Source organism: Drosophila persimilis, unplaced genomic scaffold, assembly GCF_003286085.1.
Source record: "Drosophila persimilis strain 14011-0111.01,24,50 unplaced genomic scaffold, DperRS2 tig00000520-arrow-pilon, whole genome shotgun sequence".
Classification (NCBI taxonomy): Eukaryota; Metazoa; Arthropoda; class Insecta; order Diptera; family Drosophilidae; genus Drosophila; species Drosophila persimilis.
Genome location: NW_020825317.1, coordinates 958,307 through 984,451, shown reverse-complemented (window position 1 = coordinate 984,451; position 26,145 = coordinate 958,307). Strand labels below are relative to the sequence as shown.

Below are 26,145 nucleotides of genomic sequence, written 5' to 3'. Positions count from 1 at the left end.
CTCAAACCCTATCCTGAACCTGCTAGGCGAGAAGAACATTTCCTGGGCGATCAAAAGCTTTAAACCATAAAAGTCTGCGGGGCCACACGGCATTATCCATGCCCAACTGATTCACGCGGGACAAAAAAGCCATTAATTGGCTCAAAATAATTTTCGATAAGACTCTCTCTTCTCCCACGAGTGCATCCCTGACACCTAGCTTCAGACCAAAGTCATTTTTATTGCTAAGGCAGGCAAACCCTCGCACATTGCCCCAAAAGATTTCATTAGTCTATCGCCTTTTCTGTATGTGTATTCCGCCCAGTCTGATCTCAGACTCCCAGCATGCCTATCGGAAGGGAAGATGCCACCGAAATGGCCCTACACTCGATCATATCGATCATCGAAGCGTCCCTTAACTTCAAGGAGTACACCCTGGTAGTCCTCCTCGACATAGAAGGCGCTTTTAATAACATCCTTCCTTCCGACTCTCGGACGGTGATCCTAATCGCTCAGACGCTACAATGCAGGACGGTTGAGGCATTACTGAGGACGTTAACATCCACCAGATTTTTCAGCAGAGGAACACCGCAGGGCGGAGTCCTCTCGCCCCTCTTACTGCCGCGTGATGGCGTATGCGGAATTTGTTGCTATAGCATTCTCCGGTAAATTTCCGCAGTCGTGTGAGTGCATGACAAGTACTCTCACTAAGATGTCGAGATGGTCAGACAAATGCGGGCTAGGAGTTAACCCGTATAAGACCGAGCTGGTGCTTTTCACTATGCTCACTATGCAGAGCTATGCATAACTGGCGGGCCGTGCTGAACCTCCTCCCTGTAGATCTCATGGGCAAGAAGGTGGCAACACTTTCTGCCCTCAGAATGAGAGAAGCCAAACGGTGTAAAGCGTCCGTGGCTGGGCAGATGAGACACCCGCAATTACCAGAGAGGACAGGTATCTATCCCAACCAGGGAGGACTGGGAGATGGGCGAACCAGGACCGGCAAATGCGGTCCACTTCTACACTGATGGCTCAAAGTTAGACGGCCGCGTGGGAGGCGGAGTCTACTGTAGCGAGCTGAACATTAGTCATTGCTTCAGGCTCCCGGATCACTAAAGTGTGTTCCAAGCGGAGGTTGTGGCCATTAAACTACTTCTAGACACGCACTTAGTGTGACATTCGCAGGTCTCTGCACGAGATTGCAGAGCAGTTAGATCTCTTCCTTATATGGGTCCCCGGCCACAGGGACATTGAGGGGAACGCCGGTGCCGACGAGTTAGCCAAGCAGGGTACTATGATTCCTCTCCCTTGGCTACGTGCAGGCTCCTCACGCACGAATTGTTCGGGAAAAATGCATATAGGAGATGGCAGCAAATTGTTTCCTGTAAAGTCTCAAGATTGATATGGCCATATCGATCGAAGAAGCGCTCAGCAGAGCTGTATAGACTCAGCAGAGCACAGTGCTATGCAGTCACTCGAGCCATCACGGGACTCTGGCAGATCGGCACTCATGCCTCTAGACTATCAATCTCTCATAACGACGAGGAAGAGGAGGAATCAGTCCCCCACTTCTTCTGCCATTGCGCCGTTTTACTTAGGTATATTGTGCTTCTCCATCAGATAAAGAAAAAATAAGTTTGAACGTTTCGAAAGCTAAAGAAAATATACAAAGTTTTGTAAGCACACATAAAACATTAAACATAACTTGGGAAAAGATAACAAGCTGTAGTGTGATGAGATTATACGGTGGGAGGTGAAATGCTACGTGCCATAGTGGGCTGTCTTGATTGGTTTCAAAACTCTAGTTCTATAGAAAGCTAAATAAAAAAATATATAGATGTATATATATCTCGATCATAGAAACTCATGTAAACCGTGGCACACTAAGTTTTCAACTAGTGATTTACACTAGGTGGCAACGTCCAGAGTGATATCGTTTGTAATTGAATTGCCAGTTTTGGTATTAAAAATTTACCGCAAAAACATATGTAAGTAAAATAAAAGGCAGACTCCCGTTTTCACTAACTTTTACGTTTTAAGTTTTCAAAAACGTTCCGTGCGCTAATGGTCAAAAAAATTAATTTTTTGCACTTACATTTTGAATTAAATGTGGCGGGAGATAGCTTTCTTTACCTACATAGCTGTTCTGTAACGCGCATAGTTTAGTATATTACGACCCCAATCTGAGCTGTTACGTGCAAATATGTGACACTATGCGGGAAAATTCATTTTTTGTCAATGTTCCGATATCCGTTAGCACGAAAACGAAAAGTGTTGTTATCGTGAACTAATAATTCAGAGCCAAATTTCAGGTTGGGCTAAAAAAGGTTTTTTATAAAAATATTGCCCTGTTAATGGTGTCAAATGTATGATAATACATCAATAAACCAAATATATAATATTTTCTTTTCTTTTGCAATAAGGATTCGTTTTGCTGTATAAAAAGCCATTTACTTTTCATTTCGAAGAGGAAAATGTTTTCGTTTTAATAACTGAGAAATCTTGCGGCTTGTGAAAACGGGAGCATTAATTTATGTGACTTTTGTGAAAGTGAAAATCGAAGCCTAGCTAAATATGCCTATAGGGTTTTTGTACATGTTTATAAGATCATCAGTGAACGCATACACTGGATTTGATTTACCTAGAACTATATTATTCCAAATAAATATTGAGCATAAATGTTGTGTAAAACAGCTGTAAGCATTTAATTAATTAATTCAAAATTAATTAATTTCAAAGCAAAAGTACTTTCTAGAATACCATTATTATGGCAAATGTAATTTGCCGAATAAGTTTACGATACAAATATTTATCCATACACATCATGCAACTTTTAGTTACAGCCTGCTCACATAGGAATTCCTCTATCATCCATGTGCGACATTTAATTATTACATACCACATAATGGTGTACAGGGCCAGGTGGGCCCTTATCTTATCATACAAAACGGACACGGGTCGTCTGTCGAAACTTATCGAGGAAGCGTATATATTTGTAACACATAGCATAGTATTGATAAAATAAAAAGCAACGTCACTCGTGCATATTTAACAGACAAACAAGGAAAATTTAGAGCTATGTCCAACGTACCTATATCGGCAGCGGTTAGGTCATTAAGTGAGGAACGAACTCGGGAATGGCTGGAAGCACAGAGTGCTCCAGATGAGGATGAGGTAGAATCAATTGCCGAATCATCGGTGGTGGACAGCCTGGATTATGAATACAGCGAATACACCCAGGATGAAGATGACGAAGACAACGAAAACACAGGAGAGGAAATTAGTACGATGCCATTGGGCACTTCCATCAGTGAGTAGATTCTCAAATTAGCATCCATCATGATGGCTCTGCACATACATATGTATGTACGCACACTCGAAATATAATTATCGGACAAAAATCATCCAACTTCAGCGAACAAGCGTTCCAAAATCAGTGACACTCTACGAGACCTGATGAACTCTATCAACAGCATTCAAACTGTGGGAAATGTTAACATCAGTAATTCTACAAATGTGCATATTGGAAATGTGACCAACATCAATGGAAACATACAGATCATAGCCAACAGCTTGAGTCGAGCTCGACACGATCGTCGAAAAACTTCACTCACTGAGGTTCCAGCTCCGGACATTGAACCAAATTTACTTAGCAAGGACGAATCGGAAGAGCGAGTTTGCTCCGATGTATTTATTAACAGTCAAAGTAGACTTTGTTTTCAAGTTCCACACTTCAGCGTAGTTACATATATCATTTTCAGAGTTCAAAATACCAAAGGAGCTGTGTTCCATTATTCCCCGACATTCCTGGCTGGCCCAAAGCCCCATGGAGGAGCCAGAAGTACTACAGCGTCCCGTTAAATATGTGGTCATTTGTAAGTAATCAAAGAGCTATCATAACCATTCATAGACATTTTCATCAACATTATTGGAAACAGTGCGTTACCCTGTTCCACGTTGCACACAGGAATATATTTTAAATATATATATCTGTCAGAGGCAGAGGGACAGGGGGCTCTCCTTCTTGCATTTTAATTAAGGCCTCGTGACGTGGCGTTGTCTCTCTTTTCAATTCTATGCAGAAACTGCCGAGCATATTCTTGTACGAGCCTCTCTCAGCTCACACATTACCCGACACAGCGTTGCCACATTCAATTCCTTTTTGATCTCGCTTTCTCAAATACAACAGCACCGCGGCACAGTCGGCTGGGACGACGCTCTCTCGCTCAGCAAAACTGCGAATAGATTAAAACTGCATAATAGAACACTACTACATAGTTTCTGTTCTTTCTTATTGCTTTAAATTTCTCTTTACATCATTCTCATACATGTCCGACATACACATACACTACTGGCCAAAATAATAAGTACACGCTTATGAGATTTCTTTCACGTCCTATAAAACTTTTCTAGTAAACATAATTAAAAACTCAAATTTACTTTCAGTTTTCTAACCTACAATAGACTATAAAAATGTTTATCATAAGCATTTTTCATTTCAAATATATATTTTATGATCGATTAAACCTTAAAATCATAAATAAGGGCTGGCCAAAATAATAAGTACAGCAATTCTCCAAAGCGAAAAACTAAAAGCGTATCAAAATTTTTACACTTTTTTCTTATAATTTATAATCTTTTAATATTATCCTATATAGCCACACTTATTTTGGATGATTTCGGCCATTCTTCTTGGCATACTAGCAATAAGTTTGCGGCAAGTCTCCACTGGAATCTCACACCACGTTTTTGCACAAATTCTCCACAATTCTTTTTCTTCTCGAAAAGCATTTTTAGCAATTCGACGTTTTAAGTCACCCCAAAGGTTTTTAAATGGGTTTAAGTCAGGAGACTGACTTAGCCAAGCCATAACGTTTACATTTTTTCCCGTAAACCAAGCCTTCACCACCTTTGAGGTGTGCTTTGGGTCATTTTCTGGTAGAAAGACCCATCTCAAGGGCATGTTTTCCACAGCACTAGGTTGTATAATGTCTGTCAATATGTTTTTATACCCGAATTGGATCACATGATTAGTTGTGTGATGTACCGGCTCAACGCCATGCCAAGAAAAATATCCTCAGATACCTATACATCAGCCTCCGTTCTTAACCGTTTTCTTTGTGTACCGGAAGTCGAATTCTTTGCCTTTGGGTCCTTGTATACATCTTCTGGAGTCATTATCAAAAGGATTTATTTTTGTTTCGTCTCTCAATAATATATTATTCCACTTCTAAGACCCATCTGACCCAGACCATGCCAACGAGTTTCAACGAGTTTTTGCTTCATCTTCAAAATTTTTACTCGGAGTAAGGTAACTTTTCGGACTATACGTGCTGTTAGGTCTATATATTGAAGTCTCCGACGAACCATCAGACCTGATTTTTCTTTCCCAATTTGAGCGTATTTGGCCTTGGAAGACATGAACTGATCCTTTTTTGCAAGACTGATGATGCGGGTGTCCGTTGTTTGTAAAGATTTCTTCTTCCATCCTCGATTTTCAATAAGCACTTTAGATTTGAAAGTATTCTGAACCAAAAATGCCGATCGTCCAAGACTTTTCGCCATTTTCCCGGAGAATTTTCCTTTCTTTTTGAAGACTTATGGAAAACTTCCTTTCTTGAGGAGTACGGCCTATCTAAAGAATTTTTTTTGACTCTCATGTACTTAAATATGAAGGAACTCAATAAAAAACAACAATCCTTTGACCAAATCCTTATCCAATCCTTTCAAATATATAAATAACACCAGTGTACTTATTATTTTGGCCAGACCAAAAATGCCCATTCTGCAAAAATGTATGAATAGAATTTTATTAAGATGGTTCCCCACTTTAATTTTTGATTTAAATAATTGGCAAGACTGTAACCTTTCCAAATATAAACAATTGGCATCCATACACTTACAAACATTCGAGCTATTCCATAACAAACTAGCACGACACCGATGTACTTATTATTTTGGCCAGTAGTGTATATATATATATATATTAAATAATATAGGGTAGGTAGGTTAGGTTATGGCGGTGGCCGGGGAGGGGGGATAGAACTGAGTCGTTTACAGTCGCTGAGTTTGACGATATAGATTCTACAGCTTCAATAGCTGCTTGGCTGCCCGAGAAGTCACATACTAAATGCGTGTCTAGGGGTAGTTTGGAGACAATGGAAATGGCCTCTTTGATGGCCGCCACCTCCGCGAGCACACTATCAACTAGTTATGCATAGCTCTGACATGCGTTGAACTCTACTGAGTCTGTTGAGAAAAGTACTTTTATCTTGGGCTGGCCACCTTACTACCACTCCATAGAGCATGATTGGTCGTATGATGGCGCTGTATAGCCACCGAACTCTATACGGGGTCATTCCCCATTTTAGTCCGATTGCTTTCCTGCATATATGTGGCCTGCTTTACTCTATCCGCTATGATCAGTTTCCGATCGAGCTTTCTTTCGAGGATTAGGCCAAGATACTTAGCATTGTCGCTAAAGGCTAGCGCTTCCCCACAGAGTTTTGCGGAAGTCAGTGCCGGAACTTTGTACTTTACCGAAGAATTCCGCATACGCGACCACGCGGCAACCACCCCCTTCTATCTTCCGCAGCAGCTCGACATTCCATAGGAGGGGCGAGAGGACTCCGCCCTGCGGTGTACCTCTGCTGACAAATCTGGTGGACGTTAACGTCCCCAGTGATGCCTTAACCGTCCTGCATTATAGCATCTAATCTTCAAAACGAAAAACGACAAACCTATGGGTCTAAAATTCTTTAAGGGAGTGTGCAAGGGCTTGCCTGCCTTGCGAACAAAAACGATATTGATCTGAAGCTAGGTATCAGGGATATACCCGTGGGAAAACACTGCCTCCTAAATGACTTAGAGCCAATTAATGTCTTTTTGTCGAGCGTGAATCAGTTGGGTTGGGATGCCACCTGGTCTCGCAGACTTGTAGGGTTTAAAGCTATTGATCGCCCAGGTAATTTTCTCCTTGCTTAGCAGGTTCAGGATAGCATTTGAGGCAACAGGAGGAGGTGCGAAGTAGTTGGGTCTATTTTCATCGCAGCCTGGTAAGTGGGTCTTAAGGAGAAGATTTGCGACTCATTTTAGGGCGTTGTCCAACACTGGTCGGCGTTCTTCGAGAAAACTGCGCAGGCGCGAAGCTTCTGAGTTGCTCGTTGAGGCTCGTTTGGCTTTCCTATGTTCTTTAATGTAGGTTGACAGACTGGCCTTATATTCGGCCCGGTTCTGCTCAACGTTCTCAGCCTTTTCTTTATTGAAGAGCGGAAGGCTTTCCGGAGCTCCCCCAGTATCACAGTCCACCATGCAGGTTTCTTCCGGCCTTTGTTTTGCCGGAGGGCAGGATTTACCGAGCGCCTCACTGCGAGCGTCGGTGAAAATTGTAACAAGATGAGTCGTGGCCTTCCTGGGAATTTCCTTCTTAGGTGGAGACTCAGGGCGAACACGACAAAGATGGCGTCCCACCCCACAATTAGGCCGATGTCCTTGGCCTCACAGTCTGCGATAAGCGCCCGGAGGGAAGCGTGTGTAGGGGGGTCAGGTTGGTCGTGACTCATGTATACGGAGCAGATCCGCTGTAAGCGCTCCTGGCCTTCGAGGCTCACTGAGGTGTAGTCTTCATTGCTGAAATTGGGGAGCAAAAATAAGTGCAACCCTCTTTTTGCAAGAATGCAGGTGCGAATTTTACCTTCGGTTTCAGCTACGTATAGCTTATAGTCTGAAGTCCTCAGACCGGAGACCCTGTTTCTGAGGATCCAGGGCTCCTAAATGAGGACTAGGTCGGCTCCACTCTTGGCTAGGTGGAGCAGTAGAGCAGCGCATGCTGCCTTACAATGGTGGAGGTTTATCTGCAGGAGGGTCAGGGACATTTCTGAGGTTCACCTCCATAATTTTTTTTTACAGGAGGACTCCAGCTCCTCCCCGAGATCGATGTGGCTAAGACTCCTGGCTTGGTCGCTCTCGTCGGAAACGTGGCCGTCCAAAATGTCGTCCGACCCCACGGACGCCGCATCGGACGGCGGGTTGTCCTCCACATTCGAAGCCTCCCCCTTCGGGATCTCCGGCAGCTCCAGGTCTGGCTCGACCTCCGCTTGCCTGCACTTACAGTCGGACTTGTAGGGGGATATGGTGTTATCTTCTTGTAGCCATGGTCCACTACTCCGTCCATTTGTGCGAGGCGCTCAAGGAACTCCTCATTCAGAACGAGGATGATCTGGCGCCTTTGCCTTGTGACATCCTCCGCCTTGGCCACCTTCCAATCGGCTGTACGACGGTTGCAGTAACCTGAGGCTCTCAAGCTCTGCAGGCTTCGCCGAGACCCATGCTCTGGCCCTAGGTCTACTGGGGACATCTTCCCATTTCACGGCCTCTAGTTTGGCCCCTGGATATACCTCCTTGAGAGCAGCCATCGCATTCATGTAAAAGGCCGCAGAGCGACTACCTTAGCAGGCGATGGCTTTCACCTTACCTTGATACCACCCTGTGTCCTCACAATTGGGCGATGGTTCGCCATTCTTCTCCAGTTCCTGTAAGAATCGGTCCTGGAGCTCGCTCTAAACCTGTTGCCATTTGTCACGTGGGACATGGCCGTCCTTTTTCTCCCTGTTCAGGACGCCGATTAGGGTCTTGCCCTTCGCCCCTCAGCAAACGAGCGGTTCATGAGCTGCGTTTTGACAAGCTTGGCTTACTGTGCCTGGCTTGGCCTGGCTAGGTAGCGGGATCCTCTGCTGAGCGTTGCCGCATAGCTTCTGCTCGATCCCCTCGGCTAACGACCTGTAGATGGGGTCCTTGTTGGCCAGTATGAAAGCAACTCGTCGCCAGTCCTGGTACGACGGCTTTTCTCTTCGTGGTGCTAAGACGTGGACCGCCGGGGCTCCAATGGGTTATCCGGTCCTGGTGCGCTTACCAGCCGCGATTACGCTCTGCTTAGCAGCCACCCCATTTGAAGACAAATATAATCTATATGGAGATAAAAACATATGCAATATTCACGGTGCTTTCTTCGAACGTTGTACTCCTCCGCCACAGAAAGAGCCGCCAATTCCACGTAATATAAAGTCATAGTTTAGTTTTTTTTTTGTTTTGTATCTCTTTGAAACATTGTCATCTTCATGGTGGTTGCCCGGGCAGCGACGCCATCATCTACTGCTGATAGCCCGACATGTTCCATTGCCAACAAAATAATGGTGCGCTCAGGACCCATTTAGAGAATACCGACCCTAGCCGGAGAAAAACCTTTCATTAACATTGTTAATTCAAATTTTGTATGGAAACAAGCAGGAATGTCTTATTTTTGAGCGCAAAAAGCACAGCGCTATTGAATAAATCCATTCTGCGGAGCAAAAATGCAGCCAACGTGTTTTTTATCTCCTTATAAATTAATAAAATAAGTACCGGGCTTCCAGCCAAAACGTTTCGTTTTTCGGTGCTCACATTTTTGGTATCGATATGTTTGATTTTCTCATCGATTCTAGCAAGCTAAAATATCTGACCTGGTTGCTTTGTTAATATACAGCCTGATAAAAGTTCGTATATTTTTTTATTTTGTTTGTTTTGAAGAAAAACGACGGCAGAAAGTGAGCGAGCTAAGAAGATCAAGACATCTTAGATGCAAAACGTATGTATATACATACAGCTGCGCCGAAAAAAATAGCACCAGGGGACTAATGTGTCTATATTGACGGATTTTGCTTAAGCAATAGTTCTAATGAATGTTGTGAAGACCAATATATAAACTTTATGGTATAATTTATCGTATCCCAGAGCACTGGTATAATTTGTAAAGTCGAAGTAAGAAAATTTGAAAAGAATATGATTTTATCAGAAATTTGGGCACCAACAAAAATAGCACCAATTTTCAAAGAAATCAAAAAACTTTAAAATGCAAAGAAACTTTCCAAATTTTTTTGTAAAATATGTTAGTTTAGTTGTATTTAAAGGTTGGCATTTTGTTGCAAAGCCTTTATCAGCAACAACAACAGCTCAACATATTGGCATTAAAGCTCACCTAATTTTCGCATCTTTCCCTTGGGATATTGATCCACGAACCATGCAGGATGCCCCAAACATATTTATTGTTCTTTGATCCCGCATTAGAAACTTTTTTTTTAACTTGACCCAAAATATTAGCAATGGGGTTCAAGTCTGGAGACTAAAGACAGATTCCTTAAGGGGCAGTAAACATAGCCGAGTGACGGCCCTCCTGATGTTTCCTGAGGATGTCTTCAGGTCAGCGACGCGACACACTCCGTCCTTGCCCAAAACGACATCGACCACTCTAGCCAGTGGCCAACGCATTGGAGGAAGATTTTCGTCCTTCACCAGAACGAGGTCGTTCTTGCAGATGTTTTGCGCGGGGTACGCCACTTCGCGCGCTCTTGCAAAAGAGTGAGATACTCTTCGCGCCAACGGCTCCAAAATATTTGTTGTAGTTGGGTGACCCGCTGCCAGCCATCCAGACGATTGTAGTTCAGCTTCGTTAGGTCAGGCTCGAGGATTTGCTCATGGGGGCCGCCTAAAAGCAGATGAGCAGGAGTCAAAACGTCTAAATCATCAGGATTTTCTGAAAGCGAGAGCAAAGGGCGAGAGTTAACAATTGCAGTGATCTGACAGATCAGAGTGCGCAGCTCGTCGAAGCTAAGCACAGATGGTCCAACTGAGCGGTACAGGTAATATTTTGCGGTCTTCACGGCCGCTTCCCACAACCCGCCAAAATGCGGAGAGCGAGGTGGGATGAAACGCCAGTCGATCGAGTCAGCCAAGCAGGATTCGTGGACCTCCTTCATATGCGGTTCGCTCAGACAAAGCTTCTTTAGCTCCAGAAGCTCGTTCTTGGCCCTAACGAAGTTTGTCGCATTGTCCGACCAAATTTGACTTGGCCTTCCTCGAGTGGAAGTAAAACGCTTTAGTGCGCCTAGAAACGATGCGGTGGTCAAATCCTTTACGAGCTCCATGTGTATAGCCTTAGAAGTGAAGCAGATGACTACGCTAATGTAGCACTTGATCGGAGGCCTTGTGCGGATTTCTGATCGGTAGAAAAAAGGTCCACAGTAATCTACTCCAGTGACTTCAAAAGCTCGACCCTGGACACTGCCTTAACACCTCCAATGGGCCAATATTCCAGCCGAATTTTGGATAGCAAGGCGAGAGGTCCGGCATGGAGGTTTCTTTCATGATAATATCTTATCAGCGCAAAGGTAATGGAATGTCCCTTTGGCAGAATGAGCGGATGCTGAGCGTCAAATCCTAGCGATGAGTTGCCAAGACGACCTCCAACTCTAAGTAGTCCAGAATGATCGATGAACGGGTTGAGCGAACTAATAGAACTGGATTTCATGACTTGACCATTGCGCCGAATCTCCTTTATGTCAATACACAAATTTGCCAGCTGAATGTGTCGAATTAGAAGATGCGTTCCTTGCCGAATATCAGAAACGGTGAGTCCTGGATGCCTAAGACGATATATAAATTTATGCATGTAGGCGAATGTGCGCTGCATGCGAAAGAATGAATTCGCAAATTTGCATCCGGACGTGAGATCGGCATGTGGAGACGTGATTAGCAATCCTCTCTTGCGAAGCTCCAAAGTTGCTATGTTGTTAGATGGAGATACAGGCCACTTATCCTTGGAGCCTAGCAAAAAGGATGGGCCGTGAAACCATAGCTCTGACTGGATAAGATGGTTGGGAAGCGAGCCTCTCGAGAGAATATCAGCAGGATTTAAAGATGTGGGAACATAGCGCCATTCCATGGCTGCCGTCAACTCCTGAATTGATGCCACTCGATTTGCCACGAAAACTTGAAATTTAGCTGGCTCGTCCCTAATCCAAGATAATGCTGTTGACGAATCCGACCAGCAATAGAACCGACCTGTAAAGATTCCCATGTCCTTTACATTCTGCATGATTTTCGCAAGCAAATGGGCTCCACTTAATTCCAGCTTAGGAATCGATATAGTCTTTAGCGGCGCCACTCGCGACTTTGAGCACAAAACGTGGCTCGAAGACTGGGCTTCCCTGGACACGACATACACGCAAGCGCCATATGCTTCTAAGCTGGCATCTCAGAATCCGTGAACTTCTGTAGCCACACTAGAACGAAGAACCAAGCGAGGAAATGAGATCCGAGAAATGCTTGCCCAACTATTTCTCAGGTCCATCCAAGTTGAATGCAATGCTGAGGGTAGGCTTTCATCCCAATCCAAATTTTCTCTCCAAAGCTGCTGAAGGAAGATTTTGCACCTGACAATGACTGGATTTATCAATCCAAGAGGGTCGTAGAACCGCGCAATCGTAGATAAAACCGACCGCTTTGATGGCTTTGAGTTTGTGTCCAGTGCGGACAAGGCAAAAAGCAGCTGATCCGAAGCAGGGTCCCACGCTAAGCCGAGAGTTTTGGATATGTCGCTTCCATCATTACCGAATTACCGACCGAAATAAGGGCATCCACGTAAAACTCCTGCCGCAGAGCAGCTGAGAAAAGAGGTTAGGACTCATCCTCGTCGATGGCCAGCTGGTGCATTGCGCGGACCGCTAAAAATGATGCAGCCCTCGTCCCGTATGTGACGGTGTCTAATGTGTAGACTTGAACCTCGGACTCGATGGAATCTCGCCATAGGATGCACTGATACAAATTGTCGGGTGGAGACACTCGTACGCAGCGGTACATTTTACAAATGTCCCCAGTGAGAGCGACTGGATATGTTCGAAAGCGAATCAATATGTTAAACAATGCAGGCTGAATAACAGGGCCTGTCATCATCACATCATTTAGAGAATATCCAGTTGATGTAGCTGCGGATCCATCGAAAACGACACGGAGTTTGCAGCCGTGAAAGGTGGCTTACGAAATGTGCTTCACAATCGTCTTCTTCTTTGGTATTCAACCCAGCCTCCACACAATTCTCGACTTCCCAAAACATACGAAGAGTTTTATCCAACCTTGCTTCCATCTCAGCTATCGAATCTGGACAATTGTGCGTGGCCAAAAGCGCCGAGCTTGATACCTTCTGTCCACCGCCAGATACGATCCACCCAAGCCGGGTCTTCTGCAGAAGAGGCAGTCCATCGGTGAGTTTGATTTGCCCTACGCAGAGAAGATCATAAAAAACGCTCGCACCAATGAGAAGATCAACCCGTTGAGGATTGAAAAATGCAGGATCAGCGAGCTGAATGTTAGATGGAATACGCCAATCGGATACATTTACTGTCATACTTGGTTGAGAATCGGTAATCGTGGGGGCGTTGAGAGCAGTAAGCGTAGTTGTGTAAGCAGAGGTGCGAGAATGCATGGTGGATCCCTCAGTAATAACGCTGGTATCGCCCAGCCCAGACAAGGAACTAAAACGCCAGACCGATTCTTCACGAGAACCACGGCTGTAGCCAGAAGCACGACATCAGAGTGAAGACCTTGGGCAGCAAGAGAGGTAGACGAAGGTACAGACGAGCTGCTAGCAGAATTTTGAGCAACGGAAAGAGTGTCCGGGTGAACGGTCAGATCGGGAGGAGTAATACCTGGGCAGCCTTGTGTTGTGGGCTGTATACTATCGAAGTGCAACAAACTATGATGCCTACCGCCGCATACTCGACATTTTCCACTATTGCATGCGCGGGTCCGGTGCCCCGGTTTTAGGCAATTGAACCATAGGGAAAGCTTCTTCACTTCTTTGTGGCGCAGCAACGGTGAGAGATTTCCGAATATCTTGCACGAGTATATTCCATGGCCCGCTGAGTGGCAAAAGACGCATACAGACGGGTCGGCGGAAGAGTTGGAAGCTACAAACGTTTTCTTAACCTGCGTATAGGAATGGTTTTTTCCCACCTGATCGCTACTAGCGTGTGTCGCTGTAGCATATTCCAAGCGCTCCATTTTCTGGCAGCGTTGCTGCAAGAATTCGAAGAATTCCTTTGCGGTAGGTATAGCATCCGACGATGTGTGCTCCTCCCATTTGGTTTGCGTCTTCGAATCCAACTTCTGCAGCAGCATGTTGATGACCATGAATCCTGAAATCTCCTCAGCAGTTCCCAATGTCTGCAACGCTCGCATGTGTAAATTGACTGCATCCGAAAACTCCCGAAGCCTTTTAGCAGAAGGCGAGTCTACCCTCTTTAGCCCAAGAATCTTCTTGATGTGTGCCTGGAAAACAAGTCTTTTGTTATTAAAGCGTTTATTAAGTATATCCAGAGCCGCACGATAATTGGCACTGGAGAGCTCCAACGATCGAACCGAATCCAAAGCCGCATCAGCGAGGCAAGAGCGAAGGTGCTGGAATTTCTCGATGTCACTGAGATCCGCATCCGCTTCAATCACCGATTTGAACATTGCCATAAAATCCGAGAACTCGACGTATCCACCAGAAAACTTAGGCACCTTCAGCTCAGGAAGTCGCTGCTTGTGAGCCATGATGATGGTACTATGTCCGGAATGGCTTGGCAGAGTCGTAGAATGGGCAGCGGCGTGTGGCTGGCTTACTTCAACAGCAGCCAGCAACTCAGCTTTCAACGATATGAAAAGAGTATCGAAGATTTCGCGCAGCTCACTCCCAATCTCGTTTTGATCGAGAGCCTCCAATTCATTATGGGCCTTATTAAATTCCTCTCGAATTTCTGCCAACATATCAAGGCGCACCTCGACTTCCACGGCGGTCAGCTTATCGATTTTATTCCCCGCGAAGGATTCGCCAAGCCTGTGCAATCGATCATATAATGACTGACATTTACGCTTATACAGACTCAGTCCGGAATCAGCCACCACAATATTTCCGCCCGCGCCTGTATTCGGATCGTTGTCCATGTTAACCGTTGTGCAATTCGACACAACAACGGAAAATGAAATACCGCTTAAGCGACGATGCATAGACGCGAGAGCGAGAATGCAAGACACGAAAAGTCAAGAACCGCGGCTGCAGCTGCGCAGAGAATGAGAGATTCGACGCTTAAAGTACCGGAATTTGTCTATAAATATTCCAGCCGCACTCTCACTGAATTTGCACTTTAAACTGTTTTTCAATGTGCACCCAAATGTATTTGTTGGTAGTTAAACTACCCAATAACACAATATTGTATAATTAATAAGTGTTTTAACGGAACGCGATTAAGAAATAGTTTTATATCACGTCGGGGGGTCACCAATGTTTGAGATGCCAAGCTTTTTTGGCACCTATGTGTTTCAAAAATGAAAAGAGATTTTGGGTTAAACGTTATAATTCGTATTTAATCTTGGTGGCTTAGCGGAAGCCGATTGCTTGCTATTGCCAGATAAAATTTATGCGAGATCGATATGCAACCAATGCGCAGAGGGGTTAGCATAGAACTAAACTATAGACGACGGCGTTAGATCAAAGTGACTGCCGAAGTGGCGGCAGCAGATCAAAGTAGTTGCCGAAGTGGCGGCGGCAGAGAGCCCCTTTAGCGGGAGAGCGCAGCAGCTCTGCAGAAAGTCAACGTTTTACAACATATGTAGGCGGCTTTCTATGCTCATACAATAATAATGTTAAAGTTACGGTTATTCTTCAGCGGCTGGCCCGAACAGGGGTTGTGCCATGTATTGGATTACCTACTTAGTACGCAAATCATGCCCATACGATTTTGCTTGCTTTTCTATGTCTAATGAATTTACATGTGAGTCAGGGGGTTGTATTCTGCATTCGGTAGTCGTTTCACACAAGAACAAGACCTTTTTACACCAAAAAATAAGTTTTGGCTTTAGTCGGACCACAGGATGTTTATCCATTTTCCTTGGCTCAACTTTAGTGCTATTTTGCATACCAAACTTTTTTTGCCCCATGCCTTCCCGTGAGAAGTGGAATTTTCCTCGGACTACGAGTACCCATTTTACGTTCTTGTATACAAGATCTAACTTTCCTGGTACTTGACGATTTTTTAAGATCCTTGCTTTAGCTCTGTGGCCGACTTAAATGGGTCCTCCTTGCTCCCACGAACCAGTAGTTTTAGCAGAAATGGGGATATCGCGGCCTTTCTTCCACGTGATTCTTGTTGGAAACATATTTCTAAGCATTGCTAATCATTTCTTTTGAACAACCGACAATTTGCCCCACCTTAGCATAGGTCCTGCCTTCTGAAATGAAAGTTTTGATCCTTTGGCTTTTTTCTTTTCCAAAACCCATAACTACTTAAATTTTGTAACTTTCTTGTCACAATCACCAAAAGCCACCGATTTTTAATTCAATCAAGAACTTAAAATATCAAGAAGCTCAGAAAAGTAGAAGCTTTTACATAAAACAGTTACTGGTGCTATTTTTGTTGGTGCTCTATTTCGCTCCTCTTTCGCAAAATGGCCTAAACTTATAAGAACCGTTAGAATTGAGAGAGTAAGCACACTTCTCTCAGAGAGAAGACATATAAAGCTACATTATATTGCAGTAAAGTCCAGCAAATGTTGGACAGTGGTCTTGTTTTGAAGGAAGAAAGACGGTCGTCCCTACTGGTGCTATTTTTACGGCGCCACTGTAAATGTCTGCCGAACTATGAGTAACAGCATTTATATTGAAAATTCTATTGCTAATTGGCAAAAAAGGAATTTTTTGCACCTACATTTTGAATTAAATATGGCGGGAAACATCTGTCCTTACCCAGATGAACTGTTACGTATATGTTACATATACGTTGTTTGTATTGTTTATATGTTTGTGCTGCTATGCGCAAAAATGTATGTCTTGCGTCAGATGTTTGCATGAATCCAAAAAATGTTTTTGTCCTGACAAAATTTTTCCGACCCAAATTTGAGGTTGGGTTAAGCTAAAATTATTTATTTATAAATGCAAAATTGTAGTAGTAGTAGTGGTTTCAAGTTTATGTTAATTCGTCACCTATTTTTTCCTTTTGCAATTAAGATTCGTTGTGTTGTATAAAAAGCCGTTTAATTTTCATTTCGTCGAGGAAAATGTTTTTGTTTTAAAAACAGAAATATTGCGGAATGTGAAAAAGAGACCACCAATTTATGTGATTTCAAAAGTAAATCAGAAAACTTTTGTGAAAGTAAAAACCGGAGCCTGGCTAAATATCCATAAATTGCTGTGATTAGATTAAATTTGTCTTCAATATTGCATTTGCATTGCCTATTGGTCATCGAAAGATAAAATATTTCTGTACATCACTCGTGCACAGGATATAAAATCGGATGCATTTCAGTATCATTATCGGTATTTTTCGCGGATCCGCGAAATATTTGATGGATCAAAAAAGAGGGATGATTTTTTTTATCGTTTCCATACGAATAACATCTCTGATTTGGTCGACAAAATATTTTGTCAAGCTGACACTTGGCTTTAGACACACAAGAGAATAGGCAGCGGAGTCTGAATGAAATTACGACCTCGGAAGTTTTACAAACTTTACAGCAGCACAATGAAGCTAAGAGTATAGCAAAAAAAAAAAAAAAAACATCTATATATCTTTCTCGGTCTTCTCGGTCCCGAAAGAGAGGGAATCCATGACCTTGTATAATTTGATCATTACCGGAACAACCGGCGGATTCTAAACGAAAAGCACCAAAGACAACTTTTTCCGATGCAGTTAGTTGCCGTCGATTTTTTTTACTAATATAGATAGGGTAAGAATCTGGGGCATCCACAAATCTCAGATACTATTGACGCTACAGTACCCAAATTTGGTATCCGCACTCCTGTTAGATCTCACTATAAAACGGTTATCTCAAAATTTCGCCCCACCCCCTTCCGCCTCCACAAAGGACGAAAATCTGTTGCATCCACAATATTGCAAATTCGAGAAAACTAAAAACGCAGAATCATAGATAATGACTACATCTATCAGATTGATGAATCTAGATCAGATCGGATCATTTTTGTAACCAAAAGGAACAAATCTATTTGCAGTGGCTACGTAGCGCCCGACGACATGTTCAGACACGTTTTCTGTCTCTCCCACACGCACACATTGTTGCTCAATGAAGCCATACTGACTATGTATCGGGTATAAATGTAGAGTTTCCGTCTCCGCAGCAACTCACGACGTTCCCCCTCGTTTTTCTTTTGCAATTCAGATACGTTTTGTTGTATAAAAATACCATTCCTTTTAATTTCGACGATCACCAAAGGAGCACCATTTTTTAGCGTTTTCAATAGTAAATCACAAAATTTGTTGCGAATGTACTTCAAAGTTCAAAAATACGACACATGGCCTATGGTACCTATGCCAGCTATACTATATATCGCTCTGATCGGATTGAATTTTTTCCTGATTTAGAATATTAAAATTTCAGCTCGACTTGTTAATATTTAAGCCAACAATAAATAGTTAACATTCAACTTTTCAGACTAATGTGCAATTACACATGCAGAGTATTAAACGAGGGGGAACGTTATGAGTTGCTGCGGACACCGCAACTCTACAGTTATACCCGATACTAAGTCAGTATGGCTCTCCTCCGGCAGACGCCGCTAATAAAAAACGACACGACAAAGAGTGCGTGCGAGAGAGACAGAAAATCAGTCTGAGCGTGACGTCGGGCGCTGCGTAGCCAGTGCAAATTGATTTGTTCCTTTTGGCTATAAAAATGATCTGATCTGATCCAGATTCAGCAATCTCATAGATATGGTCATTATCTATGATTCTGCGTTTTTAGTTGTCTCGAATCTGCAATATTGTGGATGCAACAGATTTTCGTCCTTTGTGTGGGCGGAAGGGGGTGGGGCGAAATTTTGAGATATACGTTTTATAGTGACATCTTAAAGGAGGGTGTGTACCAAATTTGGTTACTCTAGCCTTGATAGTCTCTGAGATTTGTGGTTGCCTCAGATTTTCGTCCTTTACGGAAGCGGAAGGGGGTGTGGCGAAATTTTGACACAAAATGGTCAAGGTCCGATATCACAGGAGTGTGGATACCAAATTTGGTTGCTCTGGCTCTTATAGGTTCTGAGATCCTTGAACTCATATTTTGCAATTGGCAAAACCGACCATGAAACTTGTGTGTTAGAGAGAGACAGAGCGAGAAAGAATGAAATTGTTTTCTTGATTCTGGCTATAATAATTATACGATCTGGTTGAGATTTCACACTCTAGAACATATGATCATTCGTATCTTTAAAAATGTAGATGCCACAGATTTTCTTCCTTTATGGGGGCGGAAATGGGCGGGGCTTGAAATATTTTGAAATATTCTTGTAGCAGTGACATATCACAGAAGTCTGGATCCAAGACATCGTTGCTCTAGCTCTTATAGTCTTTGAGCACTAGGCGCTAAAGGGGTCGGACAGACGGACAGACGGACGGACGGACGGACAGACAGACGGACGGACGGACAGACGGACGGACGGACAGACGGACAGACAGACATGGCTCAGTCGACTCGGCTATTGATGCTGATCAAGAATATATATACTTTATGGGGTCGGAAACGATTCCTTCTGGACGTTACACACATCCACTTTTACCACAAATCTAATGTACCCCAATACTCATTTTAAGTATCGGGTATAAATATAAAATTGCCACCCTCGTCTACCCCAACAAATGCATTCGGAATGGGAATGAAATTGGGAGTAGTTGATCAAATTAAAAAGGCCTGTTTTGATACAACTGTGTCCGGTTCTGGACAACTTAACGGCGCTACATTGCTCCTAAAGAAACTATTAGACAAAAGACTCTTATACCTCCCATGCAGACATCACACCAGTGAAATACATTTGCGTGCAGCATTTGAGTCATGTGCCGAAGCTACATCAGGTAAAAACGTTGCACTCTTTGCCAGATTTAAAGATTCCTGGAAGACTATTGAACAAATCAAGTTTAAGTTTGGTGTGAATCATGAGTACGTTGCAACGCATTTACATTAACTTCTGCTAAGTTGAATTGAGAAAACTCACACGCGTACAGATTACGTAGAATTGTTAGAGTTAACTCAAATTTTTTTTAGGATTGGTGTTACGAAAGGTCATTTTTCCGACTCCCTGAACCAATGCACCATCCTCGCTGAATGTATAAGGCGAGCTGTCCGTCCCCTTCAGCGCCTAATGCTCAAAGACTATAAGAGCTAGAGCAACGATGTTTTGGATCCAGACTTCTGTGATATGTCACTGCTCCAAAAATATTTCAAAACTTTGCCCCGCCCACTTCCGCCCCCACAAAGGGCGAAAATCTGTGGCATCCACAATTTCGACGATACGAGAAAACTAAAAACGCAGAATCGTAGAAGATGCCTATATCTTCTAGAGTGCAAAATCTGAACCAGATCGTATAATTATTACAGCCAGAATCACGAAAACAATTTCACTCTTTCTCGCTCTGTCCCACTCTAACACACAGGTTTCATGGTCGGTTTTGCCAATTGCAAAATATGAGTTCAAGGATCTCAGAACCCATAAGAGCTAGAGCAACCAAATTTGGTATCCACACTCCTGTGATATCGGACCTTGACCGTTTCGTGTCAAAATTTCGCCACACCCCCTTCCGCCCTCGCAAAGGATGCAAATCTGGGGATATTCACAAATCTCAGAGACTATTAACGCTAGAGTAACCAAATTTGGTACACACCCTCCTTTAAGATGTCACTATAAAACGTATATCTCAAAATTTCGCCCCACCCCCTTCCGCCCACACAAAGGACGAAAATCTGTTGCATCCACAATATTGCAGATTCGAGACAACTAAAAACGCAGAATCATAGATAATGACCATATCTATGAGATTGCTGAATCTGGATCAGATCAGATCATTTTTATAGCCAAAAGGAACAAATCAATTTGCATTGGCTACGCAGCGCCCGACGTCACGCTCAGACTGATTTTCTGTCTCTCTCGCACGCACTCTTTGTCGTGTCGTTTAATATTAGCGCCGTCTGCCGAAGGAGAGCCATACTGACTTAGTATCGGGTATAACTGTAGAGTTGCGGTGTCCGCAGCAACTCACAACGTTCCCCCTCGTTTTATAGTGCGTTCTTACATAAATTATTGGTTTCGGTCAACATTAGCTGTTGAAGCTCCAAATCTGCACTTTCAATTTATATGCGAAATGTACAACTATAAAGAATTTGATCCAAAAATTGCAAACGTCGTTTTAAAAAGGACTTGCAGCCATTTGCGATATTTATCTGACGCAAAAAAGTATAGAGGTATATCAAAGTTATCCGCTCTTCCTAAAATTTTTGAGACGGTTTTAACTCCGCACTTGAAACATCTCTGCAAGGCACTTATATCTCCAACTCAGCATGGATTTATAAGGCGGCGATCAACAACCACGAACTTCTTAGAATTTACCTCTTTCATTATTAAGTTTTCTATTTTTTTTATTAAGTTTTTTAAGTTTAAGTTTTCTGAACACATTTCTACCATGGTAAATAAAGCCATGGGCATGCTTGGGTTTATAAAGAGGTGATCAAAGGAATTTGAAGACCCTTTCACAAATCCGGCTCTTGACGGTGCAGTTATTGCATCGCCTCTTGTAAAATGCAGTCATTGCATGTCAACGTCCAATATAATACAGCCGAACGTGCTGTTAAACTTATGCGAGACTATAAGCAAACACTTACAAAAAAATTTATGACTTTCAAAAGTTGCTAATCGTCGTAAAAGAATATGCTAATATTCTAATAATATAATAACAAAGCTGACGGTTTATGTACATATGTACTTATATAGCTACTATAGTAACGAAATAATTTACCTTCTATTGTAAATATATGTATAAACTTCAATACGCCGAAGATAGCTACCTTATTTGTTTCTACTTTAATATATTCCTAACAGTACACACGGCAACCGAGAGTTCCGAGAAGCGCGCCATAAATGTGCGACTTATCCGTGACATGCAGGTGAGTTCTAAGCAGGGATTACGAAAAAGAGCTGAGTTTTAAAAATCAAAGTCGAATAAAGTGTCTTAAGTGTATGAAAAAAAGGAAATAAAAATTATAAATAAAAATCATTTTGCAAAAATTAAAAATTATTTTAAATTTGTATTATACAAATTTAAATTTAAAATTTAATTAAATTATATTCTGAACTGTTTCTACAAAAGCAGCTATACGTGTATTTCGGAGTTTTTCTTAGGGATTCAATAAAAAAGGCAATTACATCTGATTCAGTTTTTACACGGTAGATTGATTCCTGAAAAAACCCGTGTAAAAAAACTATGTTAACAAACTGTTTAAAAAAGACATTGATCGTATGAAAAAATAAGTGATTGGTTCTTGTCTCTACAACCTATTAAAATTAGGGAAAAAATTATGAAACGTTGAAAAAACCAATTTGCGTATAAAAACATGTCTTTACCAAACACGTCTGATTGCATTGATAGTTCACAAAATACTAACAAATTTCTATTGCAAAAATGTAATCCCCTTAAATTCACAAATAGGGAATTCACCTAAATTTTCGCTATCTACAATTGCTCTGACCAGTAAATTTGCTCGCATTTATATATACAGAGTTCTGAGTCTGTTGGTCTATTCTAATCCACAAAAAATACAAAGACAATTAATTACATTAACAAATAAAAAAAGAATGAAGGTGAATCCAGGTGAATTTCAAAAGCTTCACTTCATGAAAAATATCGATAGCCTAAATAGTATATATTGGTAATCGAATCCAACAAAAAAAATCCGCACCTAGATCTTAGAGACTATGAGGGCCAAAGCAACCACATTCGGTATCCACGTTCCTGTTAGATCTTACTATAAAACGTATATCTCTACAACTCTACATTTATACCCGATACTTAGTCAGTATGGCTCTCCTCCGGCAGACGCCGCTAATATTAAACTTTAAAATTTTGAGATATACGTTTTATAGTGACATCTTAAAGGAGTGTGTGTACCAAATTTGGTTACTCTAGCCTTAATAGTTTCTGAGATTTGTGGATGCCCCAGATTTTCGTCGTTTGCGGGGGCGGAAAGGGGTGTGGCAAAATTTTGACACAAAACGATCAATGTCCGATATCACAGGAGGTTGGATACCAAATTTGGTTGCTGTAGCGTTAATAGTCTCTGAGATTTGTGGATGCCCCAGATTTTCGTCCTTTGCGGGGCGGAAGGGGGTGTGGCAATTTTGACACAAAACGGTCAAGGTCCGATATCACAGGAGTGTGGATACCAAATTTGGTTGCTCTAGCTCTTATAGGTTCCGAGATCCTTGAACTCATATTTTGCAATTGGCAAAACCGACCATGAAACCTGTGTGTTAGAGAGAGACTGAATGAAATTGTTTTCTTGATTCTGGCCATAATATTTAAACGATCTGGTTCAGATTTTGCACTCTCGAAGATATAGCCATCCTCCACGATTCGGCGTGTTCTGTTTTCTCGTATCTTTAAAATTGTGGATGCCACAGATCTTCGCTCTTTGTGGGGGCGGAAGTGGGCGGGGTAAAGTTTTGAAATACACTTGTATACACAGTGACATATCACAGAAGTCCGGATATAAAATGTCGTTGCTCTAGCTCTTATAGTCTTTGAGCACTATGCGCTGATAGGGACGGTCAGACGGACGGACGGACAGACAGACCAGACAGATATTGGTATTTGGTATTGAATCTACAAGATTTGCGCACTGTTGAGGGGTGATTTTCTTCCATTGTTCCTGTGAAATTCAGCACAAATATTTTTTATTGCTGGTTATTTTTGGGCAACGACTTGGTTTAGAATTCCCCACAAGTTCTCTATACGGTTCAGGTCGGGACTCTGCGGTGGCCATTGCAAAACATTGATTCCCTCTTCGTTAAGCCACGACTTGACTATCCTGCAGCATTGTATCGGGTCGTTGTCCTGTTGAAATATCCAGACAAGTGGCAAATTATCGGCATATTCTCCAGATAAATTTCTACACAGAATGTCTCTCCAGTTCGGCGTTCATAATGCCTTGAATCTTCACCAGGGGACCTAAGCGAATTGCTGCCCATCAATAATTATAAAAAGCGCCTTCAATTCGCCATAGGCGTGTTTCGCCTGTTTCGACGCATACTGGAGATGTAAAATAAAAAATTTTCTTGATTTTCGCTTAAATTCTTGTGGCTTAAGTCAATGAGCACCACTATGTACATATGTAGATACAGACGTCCGATCCGCCCGATTCCTACAAATGATTGTCAAACTCAGAAAAGAAAAGTATATGCAAATTTCGTTGAGATAGTTTTTAAACTCAAATAACAATTTAATTGAAACAAATGGACTTATAGCTATCAGATAATCTTTCCACTCAGTCGAAAGTGTGTGCAAACAGCCAAGCTGATACCGGCTTAAAAAACTAAGATATAAATTTTGAAAGCTTCTTTAGTTCGGCTCCGCTTTCGGCAACACTTTTAGCTATGGTATGCACGAGCTCTTAGGCCTAAACATTGTTTTATCCATATATTTTTAACACTACGGATATTAGAGGAATTTAACGTTAAGTCACATGAAATAATTTGATCACATTTCCAGTGCTTTCACATCGAATCACGGAGATGGAATGACATTGCTTATAATTTTCTAATTGGTTGTGATGGCAACATCTACGAGGGACGCGGCTGGCGTACGGTTGGAGCGCACACACTGGGATACAACAAGATCGCACTGGGCATCAGTTTCATCGGTTGCTTCATGCGAGAATTACCCACGACGGATGCTTTGAACATGTGCCGCAATCTGTTGGCGCGCGGTGTTGAGGATGGCCACATTGCATCCGATTATCGACTTATCTGTCACTGCCAATGCAACTCAACGGAAAGTCCAGGCCGACGGTTGTATGAGGAGATACAGGCCTGGCCACATTTCTATAATATTGAGAAGGAGAAACAGTAGTCTTCCTGAATATAAAGAGCTGTTATTGCTGCTCTTAGGATATTAATTCATAATTGATTGATTGATTCGGACAAATATTCTAGGATTTTAATATTTTTTAGTTGAATAAAGATCAATATTGAAACTAACATCGTTTTTTTTTTTAATATTTTAATTCAACACATTCGGTTTGATGTAATTTTTAAAATTGAATTATGGAGTCCCAACGGCTCTCACAATCGGTACTTCCAGATAATATCGTCTCTGAAGACCAGACAAGCGTCTAGGATTCCGACTGGGCTTGGCGCGCTGTACGAAAAGAAAAACTAAGTTAAAGCATTATAAACAGAAAAATGTCATATTTAATAGCAGTTAGCTAATGTCTTGTATGGTTAGATCACAGTTCCATCCGTTAAATGGGTAGGGATTTTGTTACTTCAATTATTAATGCGGCCACTCAAAAACAATATGGTAAAGTATTTTAAATTTCGAAGTTAACACATTGCCTTTGAAATTTGGTGTTAGTAAGATGGTTTACAAATAAAACAAGAATACAATATATGTATATGGGTGGCAGGGTTGACTCACACCTGTCTCGAGAGCCAAAATTGTTCGAACTTAAGCCTTTTCGTCTGTAATAATATATAAAAATACAACAAAATGTGTCAGATCGAAACGAAATCACCATGACGTTTGATTGACTGCCCTTCTGATATAACGCGTCTATTGGGGCGATATTCGGGACGAACACTTATTCACAGACCCAGCAAAAGCGACTTGCTAAATATATTTACATTATGTAATGTATCTATTCTAATAGCCGTTTTAGACGGTCCGATAAAAATCTGAAATCTTACAGCCGAGAATAAGGTAGAATACTTACGAGCTGGCCTACCGTTGGCCCATGGAGTAAATTTCACATGGCTTGCATTACGCTTGGCAGCATCTGTGCGCAGCTCCGTGCGCAAGGCTTCACGCAGAACTCGGGCTGCAATGTTCGAGTATTGGATGTAGCTGCAATTGGAAAAATATCAAATAATTACGTAATATTTATAATTTATATATAATGCAACTGAAAAGCATTTGCATTGTAGCGTGCAACTTAAAAATCCTTACGTAATTCCAGCAGCTCTCCAGGCGTTGGTCATTTTGATCAAGTTTGTATGTCAGATTTTTCTCTTGAAGAAAAAATTTTAGCTGTTTAGAGCGTGCGACTGGTAGACGTGGAATATGCTCGATAAATAGCTATCGATACAATTAATACACTCAACGACGAGTTTCTTTTATCACGAAGCGAGTTGAAATTTAAATGATGTTGACGGTATTCCTGCCACAGCAGGAAATCGTGGAATTCAGATGTACAGTAAATTGATTTCAAATTTAAACGAAAGCATATATTTCCTTCGGTCACACTGAATGATTTTAAATTAGTGCATTA

At 42.2% G+C, this 26,145-nt stretch overlaps 2 protein-coding genes across 4 annotated transcripts; one reads left to right on the top strand and one right to left on the bottom strand.

Annotated features, from left to right (window-relative positions):
- Positions 1 to 2,850: 2,850 nt before the first annotated feature.
- On the top strand, positions 2,851 to 24,856 carry LOC6602850 (peptidoglycan-recognition protein LE). Of its 2 annotated transcripts, none has more exons than XM_002027835.2 (5): positions 2,851 to 3,289; positions 3,395 to 3,685; positions 3,741 to 3,854; positions 21,704 to 21,768; positions 24,369 to 24,856. In XM_002027835.2, the coding sequence occupies exons 1-5, from the start codon at positions 3,058 to 3,060 to the stop codon at positions 24,726 to 24,728; spliced, it is 1,062 nt and encodes a 353-aa protein (XP_002027871.1). In that variant the 5' UTR covers positions 2,851 to 3,057; the 3' UTR covers positions 24,729 to 24,856. The 2 variants fall into 2 exon arrangements, with proteins under 2 accessions (XP_002027871.1, XP_026845930.1); XM_026990129.1 differs by having other exon boundaries at positions 3,395 to 3,666; positions 24,369 to 24,429.
- LOC6602844 (protein stunted) lies at positions 24,847 to 25,914 on the bottom strand. Of its 2 annotated transcripts, XM_026990133.1 has the most exons (4): positions 25,824 to 25,914; positions 25,591 to 25,721; positions 25,296 to 25,339; positions 24,847 to 25,016 (listed from the first exon to the last, which is right to left on the bottom strand). In XM_026990133.1, the coding sequence occupies exons 1-3, from the start codon at positions 25,853 to 25,855 to the stop codon at positions 25,326 to 25,328; spliced, it is 177 nt and encodes a 58-aa protein (XP_026845934.1). In that variant the 5' UTR covers positions 25,856 to 25,914; the 3' UTR covers positions 24,847 to 25,016; positions 25,296 to 25,325. The 2 variants fall into 2 exon arrangements, with proteins under 2 accessions (XP_026845934.1, XP_002027870.1); XM_002027834.2 differs by lacking the exon at positions 25,296 to 25,339.
- Positions 25,915 to 26,145: the final 231 nt, after the last annotated feature.